Source organism: Pezoporus wallicus, unplaced genomic scaffold (genome assembly GCF_028554395.1).
Source record: "Pezoporus wallicus isolate ANWC-B61680 ecotype Strahan unplaced genomic scaffold, APGP_CSIRO_Pwel_v1 contig_3710, whole genome shotgun sequence".
NCBI lineage: Eukaryota > Metazoa > Chordata > Aves > Psittaciformes > Psittacidae > Pezoporus > Pezoporus wallicus.
The window spans coordinates 330,828-351,296 of NW_026640315.1; the positions used below are offsets into that span (position 1 = coordinate 330,828).

The 20,469-nt window shown below is 49.9% G+C and overlaps 2 protein-coding genes across 2 annotated transcripts in view; one reads left to right on the top strand and one right to left on the bottom strand.

The window, feature by feature from the left end:
- Nucleotides 1-794: 794 nt before the first annotated feature.
- On the bottom strand, nucleotides 795-4,689 carry LRRC59 (leucine rich repeat containing 59). The gene is made up of 7 exons (XM_057418423.1): nucleotides 4,533-4,689; nucleotides 4,171-4,230; nucleotides 3,730-3,888; nucleotides 3,306-3,410; nucleotides 2,676-2,748; nucleotides 2,066-2,239; nucleotides 795-1,591 (listed from the first exon to the last, which is right to left on the bottom strand). The coding sequence occupies exons 1-7, from the start codon at nucleotides 4,635-4,637 to the stop codon at nucleotides 1,347-1,349; spliced, it is 921 nt and encodes a 306-aa protein (XP_057274406.1). The 5' UTR covers nucleotides 4,638-4,689; the 3' UTR covers nucleotides 795-1,346.
- A 2,704-nt stretch (nucleotides 4,690-7,393) lies between these two features.
- Nucleotides 7,394-20,469, top strand: part of ACSF2 (acyl-CoA synthetase family member 2) — a 35,157-nt gene continuing 22,081 nt past the window's right edge. The window contains exons 1-9 of the mRNA XM_057418416.1: nucleotides 7,394-7,502; nucleotides 11,896-12,091; nucleotides 13,328-13,456; nucleotides 14,433-14,486; nucleotides 17,458-17,576; nucleotides 17,791-17,953; nucleotides 18,359-18,454; nucleotides 19,390-19,538; nucleotides 19,862-19,953. Coding sequence (XP_057274399.1) covers nucleotides 7,414-7,502; nucleotides 11,896-12,091; nucleotides 13,328-13,456; nucleotides 14,433-14,486; nucleotides 17,458-17,576; nucleotides 17,791-17,953; nucleotides 18,359-18,454; nucleotides 19,390-19,538; nucleotides 19,862-19,953 — 1,087 coding nt within the window. The 5' untranslated portion in view covers nucleotides 7,394-7,413. The remainder of the gene's footprint in view (nucleotides 7,503-11,895; nucleotides 12,092-13,327; nucleotides 13,457-14,432; nucleotides 14,487-17,457; nucleotides 17,577-17,790; nucleotides 17,954-18,358; nucleotides 18,455-19,389; nucleotides 19,539-19,861; nucleotides 19,954-20,469) is intronic.

A 20,469-nucleotide genomic window follows, 5' to 3' on the forward strand; every position in this document is an offset into this window, starting at 1 on the left:
TAGATGTTGGGAAGAAATTCTTCCCTGTGAGGGTGCTGAGGCACTGGCACAGGGTTCCCAGAGAAGCTGTGGCTGCCCCATCCCTGGCAGTGTTAAAGGTCAGGTTGGATGGGGCTTGGAGCAAGCTGCTCTAGTGGAAGGTGTCCCTGCCCGGGGCAGCGGTTGGGACTGGATGAGCTTTAAGGTCCCTTCCAACCCAAACCTGTCTGGGATTCTATGAACTTAAGTCGCAGGTTCCTGCCAGCTGCTGCAGGAGGAAATGTTGCTTTGAATATTGTTGGGGTTTTTTGCACATAAAAGAAGAAGAGAGGGGACTGATTCTGTGACTAATGTAGAATGTCTCAGCAGAGTTTGTAGAGTTTCAGAGAATATCTGTGCTTAACAACATCATGTGTACATCTCAGTGCTCACACAGCCCTTAAGGATATGATAAACATCTGTTTGCTTTTCTCTGTAAGGAAACTATGAATAATTCATTGGCCTTTGCTCAGGCGAGTTTTCTTTAGGTGCAAACCAAACCTCCCAGCAAGCCCCGAGGCAAAGCCCTTTTCTGCCTGCCTGCCTCAGCACCCACAGCTACTGCCAGCACCCTCATGCTGGGTCTCAGACACAAAACCAGCCTCCAGGCTGGCCCCAAGCCTTCCCTATGCTGCAGCCGCTCTGTTGGCAGCAGCTGCTTCAATGTAGTTAGAAATCATTACTGTATGTACTTGGAAATAATGTGTGACTGTTTCTAAAAGAGCTAATTGAAATTAAAACCACATTAGCAACATAAACATCCAGTAGAGACAGACTGCTGCGAAAACTGTTGTATTGAAAATTTTCAGCTCCTTTCACTAGTACATCAGCTTCTTCGCTCCAACATGTGGCTGCACAGCCATCCTACACACTTGTAATTGGTCCTGGAGTAGGCCTTCATTATTATTCCCATACAGCCATATCATCAATTTTAGCACAAATAGAAATGAGAGCAATGAATGGATATGTATTAAAAACCTTCCACCTCCAAGACACAGCTATAGCTACCTAGGTAATGCAAAGGCTTTTTTTTTCCACTCCTATGGATTGGCAGCTTTCTGTATCTCACTATCTGGGTAAAGATCCCCTGGAGGTAAGAAGTATTAATGACTTTAGGTTAACGTGGGCAAGTAATGGGAGTTACAGGCCAACTGGGAAACATGCACAGCAAAGATGATGTGAGCAATAACTCTGCTTTGTGTGGAGTGGACCAGCAAACCAATGCTGACTGATTAAAAGCAGTTTCATCAGAACACAATTCCATAGGAATTCTGGCTGCGTAGATGGTGGAAGGAGATGCTGACGAAGCAAGTGCCCGTCCAGGACAATCAGTGCTGCGAGTTCTGTTGTAGCATGTTTTGCAGGGTTTTGTGGTTTTGCAGAGCAGCCACCACATCCTCGTAGAGAGTGTTCACGCTGACACACAGAGGTTGACGCTGCAGCTCTGTCAGCTTGCAGGTGGCCAAAACACAGAGGACACACAGCAGCAGAAAGAGCAGGATTCTGAGCACTGACCGTGACCAAGAGTGCTTGTGCCGGGGCGGCTGTGGGGGACGAGAGCTGGAGGTGGGCTCTGTAACCAGAACATTTACAAGACAGAATGTGAGAGATTAGTCAAGAATCTTTTAAGTCACATTCAGAAATGAGCTGTTCGGATAAGGTACTTCAGCCTGTGCTGCGGCTGTCTTTTGTCATGAATATTCATCGCTTAAGTAAATGTGCAGGATTTGTGTTTAGGATGTATGGTTAGGATGAAAAGTTTCAGCTTTAGTTTCAGGGGCAGCAGTGGAGAGGGTGTAAAGCACCTCTGTGTTGTACAAGGTTTTGCACGTATGGTTCAGTACACTTGATGTAAGGCACGTTCTCCCTAGGACAGATGAAGAACTTTCTGAATACTCTAGCTCAGCAGTTCATTGGGAACACAGATGAAGGGGAAAAGGACACAGCAGTGATGCATGTCCTATAGGTTCCCCCCATAAAGAGGCAGCATCGAAGTGTAACAAGGATGAACTCTGGTGCAATCCCACCCCAAACAGGTACTACTTACTTCGGGTCTGCATGGTTTCCTTTTTAGTTTTCTTTTCCACCTCCTGTTTTGCAGCCTTCTGAGCATCGTACTCCCGTCTCCTGCGCTCCTTTTCCTCTGCCTTCTCTCGCTTCCTCAGCTCCCTCTCTTGAGCCTCCTTTGCTCGCTGTTCTGCTTCACGCTTCTTCTCCATCTCTGGGGATTAATACAAAGTTTTTTCCTTTTTATATATAGGGTTGTCATTTCCTTCTTCCTTATTACCTGCTTATCTGTTCCCAATTGGAATGAGGAAACCAGTCAAGTAACTATCCTGTTTTAATCTTTTTTTTGTTGGATATTACATACCTTGCATTTGGCTCCCTCAGAATTAGGCTTCACTTAAAATAAATCCTGTGCTCTGCTTTCATATTTTTATAGTTAAATTACAGCACATTCCATCTAGAGCTCTAACTATTCAGGCAAGTAATCACAGTTATCCCCATACTGTCTTTCTCCCTCCAGCCCTTCTACCCTATTACTCCCTGAGCCTCAGGATTTTGACAGTTACAAATATGTTAGATGGCAATTAGGATGTTCAGATGTGTGAGACATCAGAAACAGTCCTCAGTACATGAGGGCTCCTTGTGCTCACCTCTCTCTGCTTGGAGCTTCCGTTGCCTTTGTCGATCCTGCTCCGACTGGATGGCTTTCATGTGCTGCAGCACCTTCAAGGTCCAAGAAAACAACCTGAGAGCTCTGCAGAGGTCTCGTTGCACAGTCAGTTCAAAGCAGAGCAGCAGGAGCAGGGCTGGGGCTGAATCAACCCCACTTATCCCTGTGGATATGGCTCTGAAGAGAGGTTTCACCTTCCTACCTGAATCTTTGTGGTTAAGAAACAGATCTCCCTGTTACAAATCAACCTGGTGGTAGCCAATATAGGGGCTCATAGACCACTTCTGCTTACATGAGCCTACAGTTTGCCAGAACTCCAGAATTTTTTTTACTCTGGACATGGATTATTTTGTCTGATTATGCCTCCACTTTCGTGGCAACCAGCATTTACTCCTCTCTTAACTCCACCAATGGAAGAGAATCCTACTCATCCCTGTGTTTGCTCTCTACAGGCACAGCAGCAGTGAAGTGAGTGCAGTGAACCTGCCCCTCACTGGCTGAAGATAATTCAAACTGCTGCAGCAGCTGCCCAGTTCGCTAAGCAAAAAGAGGAAGGATGTCCACTGACAAAGCTAAGTAAGGGAAAACAGAACAAAAGCAAATTCCTTACCTTGACAGCAGCCTGCTTGCACTGCTTCTCATCCAGGCAGTCTCCTGCTACTTTAGCCAGGACAGGATCCAGAGGATTGTCCTTCAGATCCAGCCACTTCAGGTTCTGCAGGCAGGAATGATAAAGAGGAGGCTGTAAGAGCACGGTAGTCTTGCAGTTATTCAAGAGATCCAAAGCAGAAGCAGAGGACTATTTAGTTTTCACATGAATGAAACAGGTACAGAAGATGAGCAGAGAGCTCGAGCAGAGACATTTCCAATAGCTGTGAGATAATTTCCACCGAGGTGCTGTGCAGAGCCAGCTGGATTTTGGAGCGGGTAATCAGCAGGATGGATGCTTTACCAGAGAAATCAACTTGAGAAGGATCACAAGACCCTGGGCTGCATCCCAAAGCTTTACGTAACTGCCCAGCAAGCAGTTTTACCTTGAGCTGTGCAAAGCTGACTGGCAGGGTGACCAAACGGTTGTTCAGGAGGTCTAGGTGCTGCAGGTTGACCAGGCGCCCAAAGTCCAAGGGCAGCTGCTGGAGCCGGTTCTTACTCAAATCCAGTTTCACCAGATGCATCAAACTGCAGAAGTCTGACTAAAACCCAAGCATAAACAGAACCCTCGTCAGCACCAGAACCAAACCGGAGGCCCCAAGGCTGATGGAGCTGCTCTGGATTCGTGTGGGGAGCCTCTGGCAGGCAGACACTGCAATCTTTATGCAGCGCAACCCGTCATCCACAGAAGAGTCATTCAGCCATCCCGGGATGAGGGAAGCGCCGGTTCCAGCCCTCCCAGCAAACCTTTATGGAAGCACTAGTTATCCTTTCTCAGTATTTCCCAGCAGACTCACCCCCACCAAGGCTCTCTAGCACCTTACCGGCAAGGAAATGAGGTTGTTACAGGACAAATCCAACACAGTGGCTTTTGGAAGAGCAGCCTGAAAGAGAAGCAGAGCACTGGACCACCGTCGAGGTACACCCCTACCCTCCCGACACCGCTGCGGGGTCCCGCCATGTCCAGATGGGTCTAAAGGCAGCATGAATCCCGCAATGGATGCGAGCAGCAGCAGCTGGGCCAGCAGGACACCATCCCCTCATCCCTGCCGGTTCCAGCTCGGCTCACGCGCACCGTCAGCACATCTGGCTGCCCCGCGCACATCTGGCTGCCCCGCGCACATCTGGCTGCCCCGCGTAGCCCCTTTCCAAGGACTGAGGCGGCCGCCGCGGCCCGGACGCTCACCAGCTCCCGGACCGGCACCTCGTTCAGGTCACAGAGGCTCAGGTCCAGCTCGTTGCCATCCAGTTTATCCTTCAGGCTCTGCCCCTTCCCTCCGCCCCGCGACATGGCGGCTGGGCTGCTCCGAGGGCCGTGAGCAACGCGCTGCCGCGCGGCTCGGCTCCGATCGGCCCCGCCACCCACTTCCGCGGCCACGTCCGCGCCCACGTCCGCGCCGGCCCGGGCGCGCCCCCTGCCGGCCCGGAGCGGGGCACCGGAGGCGGTTCGGGGTACCCCCGCGCCCCGGACCCGCGGCATCCCGGATGTCGGGGGTCCTGCCGCACCTCTAGGGCCTTCCGCGTGCGTGGGAGGGGAAGGGGACACAGCCCGGGTCCGCAGGCAGTGATGCTGTGTCAGCTACATCAGCCCTAGCCCCGGCCACGCACTGCCCCACGAGTGCGTGATAATCTCAACCCAGCAACCGTGTTTGCTCGTGACCTGGAGTTCTGAGCAAAGGCACCCCAAAACGGCAAACAAGGATTTGTATCACAGAAACTGTAACAAAACCCGCCTGAGGTTAATGTGCTTTCATCCAGGAGACCATGGAATGGATTGGGTCAGAAAGGACCTTAAAGCTCACCCAGTTCCACCCCCCTGCCACAGGCAGGGACACTTTTCACTAGAGCAGCTTGCTCCAAGCCCCTGTGTTCAGCCTGGCCTTGAACACTGCCAGGGATGGGGCAGCCACAGCTTCTCTGGGCACCTTGTGCCAGCACCTCAGCACCCTCACAGGGAAGAGCTTCTGCCTGATGTCTAATCTAAACCTCCCCTCTGGCAGTTTAAAGCCACCACCACCTACAGGCCTTTATAAAAAGTCCTTCTCCAGATTGTCAGCTGCTTTAGGCACTAAAGTTCGGAGCCTGGGCAAGACCCTCTGCATCTCTGGGAAAGGCCTTTTTTTCTGCTGGGGCTGAAATCTGCACCTCTGTGCTGACCCGAGTCCAGGAACCTTTGGCTCTCCGCAGAAAACCGAGGGTGTAGATCAGTTACAAACCTCTGCTCATTTGTGATTAACTCGAACGCAGATCTTAAAACCTCCATCAGAAAGGGACGATCCTGAATGGCATGGAAAGTGTCACTGGGTTCAGCCTTTGACAATCTCCAACAAATGTACCCAAAAGTCAAGGTCACGTCAGGTCCTGAATCATTCTTGGTTTAATGCCTAACCGGGATTCACCCTGCAGGGTAATGATTGGAACGTGGGAAGATCAGTCTGGAAGTCAGCTTTAGTTTTGTTGATTAAAAGTGATGTGGTTGGGCCCCAGGCAGGTTTGGGTTTTCTCCCTGTAATTATACAACACTGAGGACACTGTGATGTGACCACAGCACAAAGATAACTGCTCTGTGCTGCAGCAGTAACAGGAAAGCTCCTGGCCATGAACATCAAACAGCCTTATGTCACCTGTGGAAATGCATAAACTCATGGTGTGACTGATTTTAGTGGGACTGACCCCTATATGGAGGCACCTGTGTGGGGCTGGAAAGATTTGGAGCCTCCATGAGGCTCCCTCTGCTAGAGGAATGCTGCAGGAACACCAGCAAGGAGAAGGATCTAATCCTGATGGCACAATCTTTGTTATGGCCCTGGGGGCAGGAGCTGATCATGTCGGAGACCATTCTCAGACCCTGCTCTGCAGAGCCCTGTCCTCCCTCACCCAGTGTCCCCTCTGCCGCTGGGGCTGATTTTTCCCACTTCAAAGACACAAATCTCCCTTCTCCTACCAAAAGGAACCACCATCACCACTGCCACCAACCAAGCTCCTTGTGAACAACACGCACACTGGATGTGAAGCCTTCCTGCTTCAAAACTTTGAAGCCCAAGTATCACAGCGGGGAGCTGCAGTCAGTGCTTCACTATGCGGCTGTGTTATGGGCACGTTTATGACTTAGGTGGCTGAGATTCGCTGTTGTGAGACTGGTATCGATGCCCTTGCTCATCAGCGCTGTTGTGCTTAATGTGCTGCAGACACCCTGAACTCCAGCTTCCCCACAGCAAACAACTGGAACTAGATGGTCTTTAAGCTCCTTTCCAACCCAAACCATTCTATGGTGCCCAAAGAAGTGGTAAATGCTCCATCCCTGGCAGTGTCCAAGGCCAGGCTGGGCAGAGCCTTGAGTGACATGGTGTAGTGTGAGGCATCCCTGCCCATGGCAGGGGATTGGCACTGGATGATGTTAAGGTCCCTTCCAACCCAAACCATTCTGTGATCCTATGAACTCTCCTTGCCCAGCTCCGGGGTAGCTCTGCTGTTCTTCCTCCCGCAGCCCGCAGGGTGCAGGCAGGGAGCGCTGAAGGGCAGCGAGGTGGTGACTGTGCGAACTCCTGGAGCAGACGGGGCTGGAGGTCAATCAGTGACTCAGAGGGCGCGGGCACCGAGCAGCGCAGGTGAAGGAGAGCAGGGACAAGTGATGATGATTGACCCGCACCCAAGTCCATCTCAGCAAGGGTGCGGGGCTTCTTCGGGGTGCACAAGGGCTGGGGTGAGGCTGACAGGGTGGAAGAGCCGTGATAGGGGGTAGCCGAGGGATGGAGGCGGCGCAGGGGGAAGGTACCCGGCGGGGCTCTGTGCTGCCGTAGGGGGTCCCCGCTCCGCCTGTCCCTACCCCTCGCTGCTCGCCCCGCGGCACGGGCAGGGCGGCCGCGTTCTCCGGTCCCACAAGGCGCTTCCTCCCAGCCGGGACCGAAGGGGGCCGCAGCCCGCCGGGGCGGGACCGGCGAGGGGCCGGGCGGGGGTAGGGGCCGGGGCCGGGGCTGGGGCTGGGGCTGGGGCGGGCAGTGCCGCGCACCGCCTCCCCTACGCCTCCTGTATCTCACGGCCCGGTTCGTACCCCCGCTGCTACGGGCATGGCCACGGCGAGGCTGGCAACGCTGCCCAGGAGCGGGCTGACCCTCCTGCGCCGGGCGGGAGGGCGGCGGGGAGCCCCCCCGCCCAGGTAGGGCCTGGACCGGGAGACCGGGATGGAGGGCTGGGGGCCTATAGGGGATGGGCGGCTATAGGGCACAGGGGACCATGGGTGAGAGGGCGTGGGGGGCTATAGGGGATGGAGGGATAGAGGGGACAAAGGGGTGAGCGGTTGGGGGGCCATAATGGATGGAGAGCTGTGGGGGCTGAGGATGGGGGGTTATAGGGCACCTAGGCTGTAGGGTCAGGGATGGGGGCTTTAGGGGATGGAGGCCATGTGTGATGTGGGACAGGGACTACAGGGCAGCTGCAGAGGAGTGTGGGTGCCCAGCCAGGGGGTGGCTATGTGCGGGGTGGGTTTAGCTGGAGGTTTCACTTTCAGAGTGTTGCTGTCCTTTGGCTTCCTTAAAGTCTCTCTAAAGTGGCAGGAGATGGGCTGCATCCCCTGGGTCTGCCTCCCACCCCCACCTGGGGGGAGATCAGGGGCAGGAGTGAGCCTCATGTAGCTTGTGGAGGGATGTGACTGTGTGACTGGGGTTGAACTTTGTGCAGCAGCTCCGTCCTGACTGTAGTAATGTGAAGTGTATCAAACATCTTCGGTGGGCTCCATCGAGTGTCCCTGTCCTTGAGTGGCCGTGCAGACCCTAGGCTTGGGTAGGGTGGTGGGAGGCATTGTGGAGCTCTGGGGTTTGGAGGGGTCAGGCCACTTCTTCCCTTCACTTTTCTTCAGTGCTGCCTCTTGGAGCAGGTTCATGGGAAAGATCAGCAGTAGGAAAGCAACTGGCTTTGGGAAAGGCTTGGAAGGATCAACTGATCCTCAGAGCCTCCAACTCGGACTTCCAGGGAGCAATTTCCCAAGAGCAGTGGGCAGCAGCCCTTGATGTTCCCACACAGAGGGTCCAGGTATTCCTTTTCAGCGGGGTTGGGATTAGGAGTAAGGTAATGGAAGCCCATGTGTGTATGGCTGGAGCCAAGACTGCCATTGGAATCCATTCTTAGGAAACAGAATGGGAAGTGAAGCACGACAGAGAGCTCACTATAGTTTAAACTCCAGCCCAGAAGTGAAACTGAGAGGCAGGGATACAAAGCACTTGGAGAAAAAGATTTAGAAGGAGCGAAGTCTTTCTAGTAATGTTCTAGAAGAGCTTGTGCCGTTCTGCTCCTAGTTACGCAGTGTTTGTCCTTTTGGCAGGAAGAGTGCAGAGGGGAGGGAGGCACAGTGGGAAACGTAACCAGAAAGTCTGCTGTAGTAGGAGTCTGAAAGCTCTGGGGACTTGATCCTTCCTCAAACTGAAGCAAACCAAAAGCCTTAATGAGAGCCTGGTTGACTCTCTAGTCAACAGGGTTGCTTTAAAGAGTAAAGAGGCGAGGACAGAGCAGGGTTAACTTTAACCACTCTTTTATTGCAGTTGTGTTACATAAAAGACCCAGAAGGTCTTGCTTTGGTGCAAAAGGTATCTGTGAGCAAAGGAGTTGGCAGAGGAGCCTGTGAACCTCTCTGGGTCTGAACTCTGTCGTCAGGGCAGGACCTGTCCTCACTGTGCTGGGTGGATAGCACCGAAGCTCAGGTCAATGTCCTCTATGGCTGTGAGGTGTGCTTGTCATGGGCACAGGAGGTTACAGCGATGCCTCTGCCCTGTGTTCATCTCTTGTCTCGTCGGATACTGTCTATAGAGAGTGGTGAAGAGTTAAAACCGAAGCTGGTTATCTTATATCGACAGCTATAAAACAGTGGTTGGGGCTGATCAGAGGTAAACACCAGAGCTCCCAGGGTTGCTTCATCCCACCGCCCTCAGGGTCCAGAGCTCTCTGGGACTGCCAGGATGCGGCTCCTCGCCTTTCTCTCGCAGCAGACAACAGGGATGAGTTTCCCCCGAGTCTCTGATGTTTCTCCATTCAGTTGCACCATCAGATTCCAGGGTTATGGAGTTCTGCCCGATGCTGGGGCTGGCTCTTTGCAGGCACCGCGGGCTGTCTTGCTGCTGGAGCTGCTGCCAACAGAAGGCATGTGCTCTCTGAGAGCAGTGTTTATGCTGAGACCCAAGAGGAAGCAGTTTTATTTGCTCTCCTCCAGCTAATCCAGGGAAAAGAGAGCTGCTGTAATACCAGACCATTGGTCTTGTGCATCTCCAGCAGTACCAGATGCTTCACAGGAAGAGGTGGAAGGTGAATCACTTGTTTTCTGTAACAACGACGAACAAAAAGGTGATTTCCATATCCTTTGCAGAGGTCTGTTGGTACATTCTTTCACATCAGATGTATACACTTGCTGTTGATTATAGGCAGGAGGGAAATCAATGCTATGTGATTTCCTGCATGATGCTACTGATAATGAATCTTGTATCTGCCTCATTCCTTCCATTCCTGACCTCCAGTGCTTCCAGCAGACTACTGTGTTTTATCCCACACCTTTCACTTCTGCCATGGCCAGGAGATAAGTGATGCAGAGATGCTGAAGCATGTGTGACCATCAGACTAGAATTCAGGGAGCTCAAGCTCGATGGCAGCTGTGAACTGTGCTTTGCTTAATGTGTTTTATATAACCATGTGAGCAAGTGCTTTGAGGGCAGTTAGTGACTGTGGGTTATGAGCATGAGATATCTTGGGCCCCAATTTCAGTGCTGCTGATGCTCTTATTTGATGATGTGAATGGGATTTGAAGATGCCTGGGACCCTTGAGAGCAAGCTCTGTGTGGTTCCAGGCTGAGAGGGAAGTGTTTTGGAGTGCAGGGCTTTATAAAGAGAACTATTACTGCACTTTGTTATGGTTTCCTCCCTGTGTTCGGGGCAGGGAGGAAGACTGGAGACAGAACCATCATTTGGCTCTGGCTTTGCACCTTCTTGCCTTCAGTGTGAAAGTTCCTACGAGGTCAGTGAAACCCTTTGGGTCTTCAGGCAAGGAAAAGAACTGAGAGCAGGACCAGAAAGCCTGGCGGGCGCAGTGCTTTGCCAAGGCACGACACTGTAAAACATCAATCACCCTTCTCATTAGCAGTGCTTGTGCAAGTGAGCCTTGAAGGCTGACTGCGCAGGGAGGAGGCTGTTGCAGCTGGACCTTAGGGATTTTGATTGGATCTTGTCACAGTCTGAATTTTGTAACAGTTTTCCCTCCCTCTCCGGTCTCTTTGTGGGGGGTTTTGTGTTTTGTTTTGCAGTGATGTGGTAGAATAACACTTGGACCAGGTTTGTCACCAGTCACTGCAGTCCATGAAATGCTTGTGTTCGCCTGTTCCCACTCCAGCCTGCGCAGCTCCCCATGCTCCCTGGATGACGTTCAGGGAATGTGCTCTTGCACAGCCCACTCACCGGCTGCTCTTTGCCTGTTCCAGCCCTTCTCAGGCTGCAGGAGCAAGCAGGGACCTCTCTGTGCCTCTGCTGGCAGGGACAAGCAGAGAGTTTAAGGATAGGCTCCTCTGCAGCTGGAGGTGGCTTGGCTTTAGAGGGATGAGAACGTGGTTGTCTCCATTAAACAGCTTTGCAAGCAGCCTGTGGTTTCCTCACCTGCTTGGGCTGGTGGCTGGAGCTGCTTCTCAGACCATGCCATGGCAACGAGATGTGACTTCTCCAATCACCGCTTCAAACGGCCGAGTAGCTGTGCCTGTAGTGGCTCTTGCAGCTTGTCCTTCCCTTGGGCTCAGGGGAGCTTTTACAACCTGTGTTTTGTAGAAGCTCTATTTATGAAGGTTTTTCTTCTGCAGAGCTTCCTTTCATCTCCTCATTTATCTATGTGCTTTGCTCAGGAGCTTTCAAATGGCGAAAGGTAGTTTAGCACTTGTCCTCCCCCTTAGGCAGCCCTGCAGCCTTGATGTGAGTCACCCAAGGGCTCTGCTAGGAATCATGTCGAAACAGAGCCTGTTGACTTGCACAACCCTCCATCTGCCCAAAAGCAGTGGGGCAAAGAGGAGGAGGGCATCAATTAGCTTCCAGAGCAAAACTGCCCCTGGAAGGTAAAATCTCCGTGCTCTTGAGATTGCACTCACTCCACAAGGGGAGAGATTTCATGGTAGGTTTTGTTCCTTGTGAGCAGAAAACAGAATCTTTCATGGTAAATAGCAGCCAAGTCTTTGCAGAATATTGATCCCATAATGAATGGGGGGAAATTGAGTTCAGGCTGATGTGTGACCTCAAAGCTCATCCAGTTCCAACCGCTGCCACGGGCAGGGACACCTTCCACTAGAGCAGCTTGCTCCAAGCCCCTGTGTCCAACCTGGCCTTGAACACTGCCAGGGATGGGGCGGCCACAGCTTCTCTGGGCACCCTGTGCCAGCGCCTCAGCACCCTCCTGACCTGCTGAAGCTGCTGCCTGTGGTTCCCGTTGGTGTGGGGATATGCATTGGGTACTGCTGGTGCTGTGGGCAGGTTGATGATCCTTCTAGGAAGATGATATTAATGGCTTATATTAAAACCAGACTCTTCTTCCCCAGTGCCCTGCACACGGGGGTGCCCTCTGCCTCCCTAAGGCTGACCAACAGCTATATCCAGGGGACCTCAGACATCCCCTTGCTCACCAAAACCACAGGCCAGTGCTTGGATGAGACCGTCGAGCGGTTTCCTGACCGTGAGGCTCTGGTCTTCTGCCGGGATGGGGTTCGGAAGACATTTGCTCAGTTCAAAGAGGAGGTGAGTGCCTGGTTCACCCGTTGGAGGGCCTGGGTGAGCGGAGAACGGCAGCAGCAAGCATGATGGAGACATGGAAAGTGGCTTCTAACAGCACCTCCCCAGCACACACTCCAGTGCTGCCTTTGTCCTTGGGGTTCCAAGAGCAGGGAGAAGCTTATGTAAAATGCTCACTGACTATCCCAAAATGAACTTTCATACTTAAGAATTATCAGCCCTATCTGATGCGTATGGGCTGAGTCACGGTGTTTTTCTCCTGTGGAGCAGGCTCCAGCTCTTGTATTAGTCACTCTGCTCTGACTGTCAGAGGTTCTGAGCGTGTCGGGGTTTCTAATCCAAGTACAAAGGCAGCTGAGCAAAGTCAAGGACTTGATATCAATAGCATGCAGGGAATCATGTGTGGATGTATCTATGCGTGTGCATATTGCACACAAGTACGTGTTTATATACATTCTGAGTGGAGGGGCAATATTTCAAGGCCTGAAAAGTTTCTGTTAAATGTATGATATCTTGGATAGGAAAAGGTGTTCAGGTTACATCCATTCACATAAACAAGATTACCTGCATTCACCCTAATTTTAAACCCTGGGCTATAATTCAGCACTAAATCAGAGAACAGCTATTCCTCACTTTCATGTCTCCGAACTTCATAAGTTCATTTGAGAACATACCGTACCAAAAACTTTCCTGAATCCTTCAGGATATTTATACATGCACCTGCACACTCAAAACACACCATCTTGCAGTAGTTATGTTAATATAGTGGCTGGATGAGGAGTTAATGAGTACAGCAACCCCAGATAGAAACTGGCCAAAGATCACTTGATGCAGTTTTCTTCACCTGAGTTCTAGAAGTAAGTGATGTGATGGAGCAGAGGCAGATCCAACAGTGTAAATGGGTAAAGCTTAGTCCTAAGCTGAGTCAATGAGGAGCTAGACCCTAAATACACTTTGGGCAGGAATTAATTTGCAACTACTGGTACATAATTGTCTGTTTTGGTTTCCTTTCTGCTTTGCTATATTGTTCCACACTTGGGTTTATGCTTTTTATCAACCCGCTAAGCAGTGGCTGCTCTGTGACACTGAAGATGCAGCAGGCTGACAGTGCAGCAGAGGTATATTCTGTCTGATTTCAGTTGCAAACATGACGCTTTTCCCCCATAAAGTGGTGCCTGGAGATGAACATTCCCTCACTGCATCCTGTGGGTGATGCTCATGCTCTTGCCTTGTGTTTTGCAGGTGGACCAGGCAGCGGCTGGGCTTCTGGCTCTTGGTCTGAAGAAGGGAGACCGGCTCGGGATGTGGGGTCCCAATAAGTACGAGTGGGTTCTCATGCAGTTTGCGACTGCCCAGGCAGGAATCATCCTGGTAAGGAGTGATGCTGTGTCTGTTTTTTAGCAGGGCAAGAAAATGGAGACACAGATGCAATGGGAGATACTGGAGAACAAAGTTTGTTGTCTCTCTTCTCCATGCTCTTACACATCGTGTTGTCTATAACTGAATCCAGTGTTTAAACAAGATCTGTGCATCTTTGCCCTCCACTGTGTAGAAAAGCAGACTGCAGAGGAAGGAGCAGCAAGAAACAGACTGCTGTGAACTAACTTGCAGCAGCTGATGATAGAAAGATGTATACTTTTGCCTATAGGATCATTTTTATGTAGCATGATGCTGTCAGAAACAGTTACCAGCTATTTAGAGCCATTCTAAATGCAAAAGCTCACCTAAAAATCTAGTATGAGCTGCATATCTCCAAAAGCCAGTTTTCATTTGATAGTATGACCTGGGACGTTCACCAAAATGCACTTTAGACAGTGCACAATGATAAGGATAAGGATGGCACCCTCCCTTCTGGTCCATGTTTCTTCACTGCGGTTCATCCCATTGTCTACTAAGACACAGGAACAGGGTGGCTCAGTATGAACCTGATGGGGAACTCAATTCCAGTGTCCAATACGGCTTCTGTGGAGTTGGACAAGATAAAGGTGGTATTTTCATGGTTGTCCATCAGGAAACCTGACTTGCACTCGAGTTTTGAGTCCTCAGTTTAGTAGATTGGATGTGTGCCTGTGAGACAGGCGGTTTGGCCTCTGTTCCTGAAGCTGGCTTGGTTTTGTGACCTCACATAAGCCTCTTTTTTCATTTTCTTTCCTGCAAACACAGGATTAAGCCAGTTTCTCTGGTGACTGTGAAACCCCTGTGGTGGTGGGCTCTTAGTGTGCTGTGGGGGAGAGGCTTTGAGTGTGGCTGGTCCCTGGGCAAACTTCTCTGTTGGAATACGTGTTAGGAGGGATGATTTTCAAGGCGAGGGTAACCCTGATCATCCTTCTTCTTCCTCCCTCTTCAGGTATCTGTGAATCCAGCCTACCAGGCCCCTGAGCTGGAGTTTGTCATCAGTAAGGTTTGTGTGGCACTCGCTGGTAATGCGAACTGAATCGTTGTGAGGACTCCTGCAAGAAGCTATCTGTTAAAGGGGATAGTGGGGACACAGCATAGAGGAGCTTCTACTTGAGATATGGGCATAACAGGGGAGCTGGCTGGAGAGCAGGGCTGTGGTGGCCGTGTTGAGGGAACACAACATGCAGTGACCAAGGGGAGGAAGCTGCTGTTCAGTGGTTGCATTTATTGCTGTTCCCCATGTCTGTCTGAGGGAGACTTCTGCATCCTTATCTCTGTCTCTAACAGCCATTTCCTGCCAATATCACATCTATTGATACAGCCCTACCTGCCAGCAGCCCCTTGCTAGGAAATGAGGAAAATGGGACTAAGTATGTGACCCAGAGACTGCTGGAGAAGCTGGCAGCCAGGACAGCAGAGACTGAGCAGTAACAGAGCATGGCTGCAGTCTCTGGAGGCATCTGTCCTAAATCAGTTCCAACTTTCCCACACTCACATCTGCCTGGCTCAGTGCCATCCTGCCTACCTCCTGCTTTGGGCAAACATCACCATCTGGGACTTTAACCTTGGAAAGAGGAAGGTTCAGAAAGGATAAACAGACTCAGAAGCTTGATTTCTCCTTCCCACATTTGTCCTAGGCTTTAGGTTTAACCTGGTTTAAGTCCTAGGTATTGGCATTTTCCTGACTGCCTGATCCCTGCTGCCTCAGCCACCCTTGTATACTTGCCTGAGTTTCAGTTGGCAATGTGCCGAGCATCGATCAGTTTAAACTGTTCTGGTTTCTTAGCTCCAGTAATGAGGAAATTGGGTTATTAAACATTTGATGGCTAAAAATTAATCCCAGGATTAATTAAGCTAATTTGCTCATCTGTGGTTTGTTCATCTTTAAATCAAAGGCTGATACCAGAAGAGAGGGAATTACTTCTGGGTCTTCCCAGCACTATCCAAGCTCTTGCTTAACCTAGAAAATAGGCAATTTCTGGCAGCAGAGGGAGACTTTTGCATCAATAACTGTAATTTGGTTGCTGGGCTGCAATTTGAGTTGCCATTTCTCCTTCATTTAATCCTCTTATGGTGGTCTCACTCCTGTTTTGGTGCATTAGAATTGGAAGCAGTGCTGCAGTGAAGCACATCTCTTCCAGGGTGGATGTCCTCCTGTGTGTCTCACCAGGTGGAAACGTGCATGGCAGTGCTTTCCTCTTTCCCCAAGGAGACTTAGCTTTTGTTTTCCTTTCCATCATTCTGTGTCAGAGTCTGCTTTGATTTCCTCCTCCAGTTGAGGAGGAGATGGGGTAAGATGGGATATTGATGGGGTAAGAGTAGAAACGTGTTTCAGCTCCACTGGGGATCGTTCCTGTCTCACCCTCCCAGGTTTGCTAATGTTCCCAGCTTTTCCATGTGTTTTTGGCACTGGGATCTCTGAGGTTCCTCACTCCCTAATCATTTGTATTTGTTTATTTGCACAACAAAAACCCTGAAGACTTTAGGGCTTTGCCTCTTGGATCTTGACAGCTTGTGCAGTGCTTCTCTTGCTCCATCACGTTCCCTCCCTTAGGTATATACATAAATACATGCTGGATAGCTATTCCTGCTGCATTTCCATGGTTTGTGAAAGCAAACTGATAACAGGATTCATACAACAGGTCCTTTGAAGATGGGTGCTGCCATTCAGGTTGACACCAAGTAGGAGGAACCCAACTAGAGACTCTTATCTCACAGAGCATCTGCTCTGCAAGCTCCTCTCCTCACGTAACATCTCTTTTGCAAAGCCAGTTCGACCAGAATAGTAGTTTTGCAGGAACAGTAAAACTTCCAAAGGCCCAAAACATCCCAGAACAGCCTCAGTCCCCTGGGCAGCCTCTTCCAGGAAACAGAGCAAATGTTTGTCTTCCCTTCTGACAAACCCTAGAGGGTGCTTACCAATAATTTATTGCCGGAGCTTTGCTCTCCTTATTTCATGGACCTTGGGAAAATAATGAAACCAGCTGAGTAAATAATTGATGTGAAGGGTTTATTTGACAAGAATGCATTTATTTGGAAGATGAAAGCGGGTTTCAAATCTGGGTCAGATTCAGCAAAGCTCTGCAGAAAAAGAGGGAGGAATTCTTGGAGTAATGAAAGTGCTTTGTTTCGGGGTTGTGTAGATGTAGAGGCTTGAAAGGCAAATGTTTGAGTTTTCAAAACAGCTGATTAATAATGATTAATTATGAAACTATAGAAAATAAGGAATAATGCTCTAAAATGAGGTGCAAAAATCTTAGGAAATGGAACATCTTTAAAACCCCACACCAAGACCTTGGCTTGACCCAAAAGCTGGTCTTTAGGTTTTGTTGTTTTCCCAAAGTTCCTCAAAATTCCTCATTTCAGATCAACTCAAATAACTGATTTCTCTCCATATTTTGGGACTGGGCTTTTTGTCAGTGGTGGGACTCCTAATGTGAGGCAACAACTCAACGTTGTTTGCCTTGTGCTTGCAATGAGGAGTGTTGGTCCTGAGAGAAGAGGGAACCTGGGGCTGCAGCTCTGCTCTCCTACATGGATGCTCAGGGTGCAGTAACAGCACCCTGCCCTGTGCTTGAGGGCTTTTATGAGTGCATTTGCCCTCAGTGAACCTGCTTGTGGGAGGGTTGGAACTGGATGATCTTAAAGTCCTTTCCACCCCTAACTATTCTCTGATTCTATGTCCCCAACCCTGGGACCATGGCTGCTGCACCCTCACTGTGCAAAGACCCATGTTATGCTTTCCAATGAATCTTTAAGCCACTGCATGCAATGGATCTTACTAAGAAGAGTTTAAAACTTCTGGGTTTAGCCTGGAGTTTGCTGATTCTACCATGTGCTTGCAGCAACAAGCCATGGAGAAGATCCCAGTGTGGTGTAATGGCTAACGTTTGCAGTGTGGGGTGACTGCTCTGTATCATGGCCTGAACATCAACCCAACGTGACTTCTCATGAGTTTCTGTCTCCCTTCACAGGTTGGCTGTAAGGCACTGGTGTTTCCCACTCAATTTAAAACACAGAACTACTATGATATCTTAAAGCAGTCATGTCCTGAGATAGAAACATCCAGCCCAGGGGGAATAAAGAGCAAAAGGTGAGTCAGGAACATCTGATGTCTTTGCACTGACCTCACAGCCAGTCCTGCCTTGTGTCGTCTCAGCTGCACAACACAGGCTTGGGTGGAAGAAGGACCTCATGTGAAGAGAACAAGTTAGGCCCTCCTGGAGGTTTGGCTTGACCAATGTATACCCATCTATGCTGTTTCCTCCTTGCTCTGCTATTGTTAATGGTATTTTTCTTCCTGCCAGGCTACCCAACTTAAACATTGTCATCGTGTTGGACTCCAAGCTGCCAGGCACCTTTCACATGGATGAGGTGATGCAGGCAGGGGACAGCAGCCATATGAAACAGTTGAGAGCCGTGCAGCAAACACTCTCCTGCAATGAGCCCATCAACATCCAGTTCACTTCAGTAGGTGCTCTTGCCTTCCTGGTGGTTGGGGGACACAGGGAAAGATGTGTGGGATGCTGAGCGTCCCATTCATTTTTCCTTCTGCTCTCCGAGATCAAACCCTGGTTCCATCTTCTGCTGTAGGATGAAGGAGGTGTTCTAACATTTACCCTCCTTCCAATCTTGCTGCTCAGCTCTTTGTCAAGGGTTGATGTAGATGAGAGGGTGTCACGGGAGGTCTGTCCAATTGAAGTTGGGCTGTTTTGTGTGTGTGTGTGTGTGTGTGTGTGTGTGTGTGTGTGTGTTTTCGGATTCAGATGCTGTTAAAGGGGAGAATAAGTCTCCCAGGTATGAATGGAGAATGAAGAGTGAGATTGCCCCAGAACACTCGTAGCTCATCACTGCATAATGCCCTGTGTCTTTCAGGGGACCACGGGAAGCCCCAAAGGAGCCACCCTATCCCACAGGAACATTGTGAATAACGCCCATCTGATCGGGCTGAGGCTGGGGTTCACAGAGCAGGTGGGTCTTATAGAAACACACTTTGGGGTCGTCTCCATGGCCACAGAGAAACCATGGGTGTGGAGAGCATTGGTGATCACCCAGTTGCGAGTGGCATTGAGGGATACTCATCCATAACATTTGTCATTTCAATGGAGTTTCAGTGATGTTTCTTTTCAGTTTCATGTGAAGGGTTTTGGGGGGCAGGAAAAAGATGCCTTTTTGGGGGGAAAAAATGTGAAATTAACTACTTTTCATCTTGGTGAATGCTCATTTCAGATAATTACAACACTCTGGATGTTAGCTTTGAATTCTGTTGAATAACGTTTTAATCTGCTTTATACGACTTCATTTCATGTCATGCATACATGAGACTCGTAAGAGTCTTGTAACTCTCATCAGGATGTGACCTTTCTATTTGTAGTTTAGATTCAATACTATTAAAGGCAAATATTTTCTTTTGAAGTAGTTATTTCTAACACAGCTGCTTTGATGCAGGAAAATACTGGGTTGTTTCCATCAATCTTCAGAGCCTTTGGTGCTTTTAAAAACAAAATCAACAGCATGTGCCAAGTCCCGCGCACTTCATGCCTGTCGTAGTACTACCACCCCTCTGGCATAGCATAAAGTCATGTGTAAGTGATACCAGGCCAAAAAGTCCAGCAAAAAAAAAGGCATTGCAAAATGCCTTTGCATTTTTTGACATTAAAATTGCCATTTTGATTGCCATTGCAATTTTGACATTAAAAGCTTCCAAGTTGATTGTTATTAAAGGCAGGAATGACCAGCATCACGTTTCCAACTCGTGGAAACACAGATGAATGTCTCATTTCCAGCAAGTTTTCAATGAATCATGGAATAGTCTGTTTAGACCGTAGCTCTTCAGCAGGGAGATGGGCTGGGAACCAGCTGTGGGAGATCTCCTCTCCTCACTGTTGTGCTTGGCTCAATACCAGGACTACCGCGTTGCCCTGCCTGCACCCCTCTATCACTGCCTGTCATCGGTAGGAGGCTGCATGGTGATGGCTCTGCACGGGTCCTCCTGCATCTTCTCATCGCCCAGCTTCGAGGGGAAGGCTGCGCTGGAGGCTGTGTCTCGAGAGAAGTAAGAGCTTGTGTTTTGCCACAGGGTTTATCACCTTGCAGTGGTGCTAGGTTTGCTGTGGCTGGTGTGTGTTCACATCTCACCGCGGCTGAGATGCATTTCCAGCTTTGTTCTGCATGTGTAGCTCATAAAACAAGAGCTATCATTGCGTCTGCATGATCCACTCATACCTATTGCTATGTACCTGTATTGGTACATAGCAATGTACCAATGTGCATTGATGAAGAGCGCATCTGCTTGTGCCTGCCTCTGTGCTGCTGTTCTGATGGGATGGGGCAGGATGGGATGGTTCCAACTTCACCATTTCTCTCCCCTTCCTCAAGATGCTCCTTTCTGTATGGCACACCAACCATGTTCATAGACATGCTCTCCCAGCCGGACTTTGACTCCTATGACCTGTCAAGTCTCCGGGGAGGTAAGGCTTGGAACTCAAATGGAAAAATCCTGAGAAAAGGGATATTACTGTTCCTGCTGTTCCCTGCTGGGAGGCTGTAGTAAGCTTTGCAAGCAGCTGGCACTTCTAGAAGGGAAGAATTTAGCTGTGCAAACTTCGTGGTTCACTGTGGATTTGATGCTGCGTTTCCTTTCCTTGGGATTTCCTTCAAAATATATGTATTTTTAGGATTCTTCTCTCATCTTAAGCAGTCGAGGAAAGTACTTTCCTGTTTCATCTGCAAGGGAGGGTGTCAGGAATAGCCTGTTTGCTCAGCTCCTGTCTCACCAGCCACCACCATGTGGCAGCAGATGCTTTAGGCTGGTGCAATCCCTGAAGCAGAGCTACGCTGATTTCTCTGGCCTAAAGTTTCCTGCCTTCACCTAAATACTGGAGAGGGTGTGACAACGTGTGCTGGAGCTTTCTGTCTTGTCACAGGCAGCCTTGGAAACAGCTGAGCTGAAACGAGGAGGCCATCAGCCCTTTTGATGCAATGAC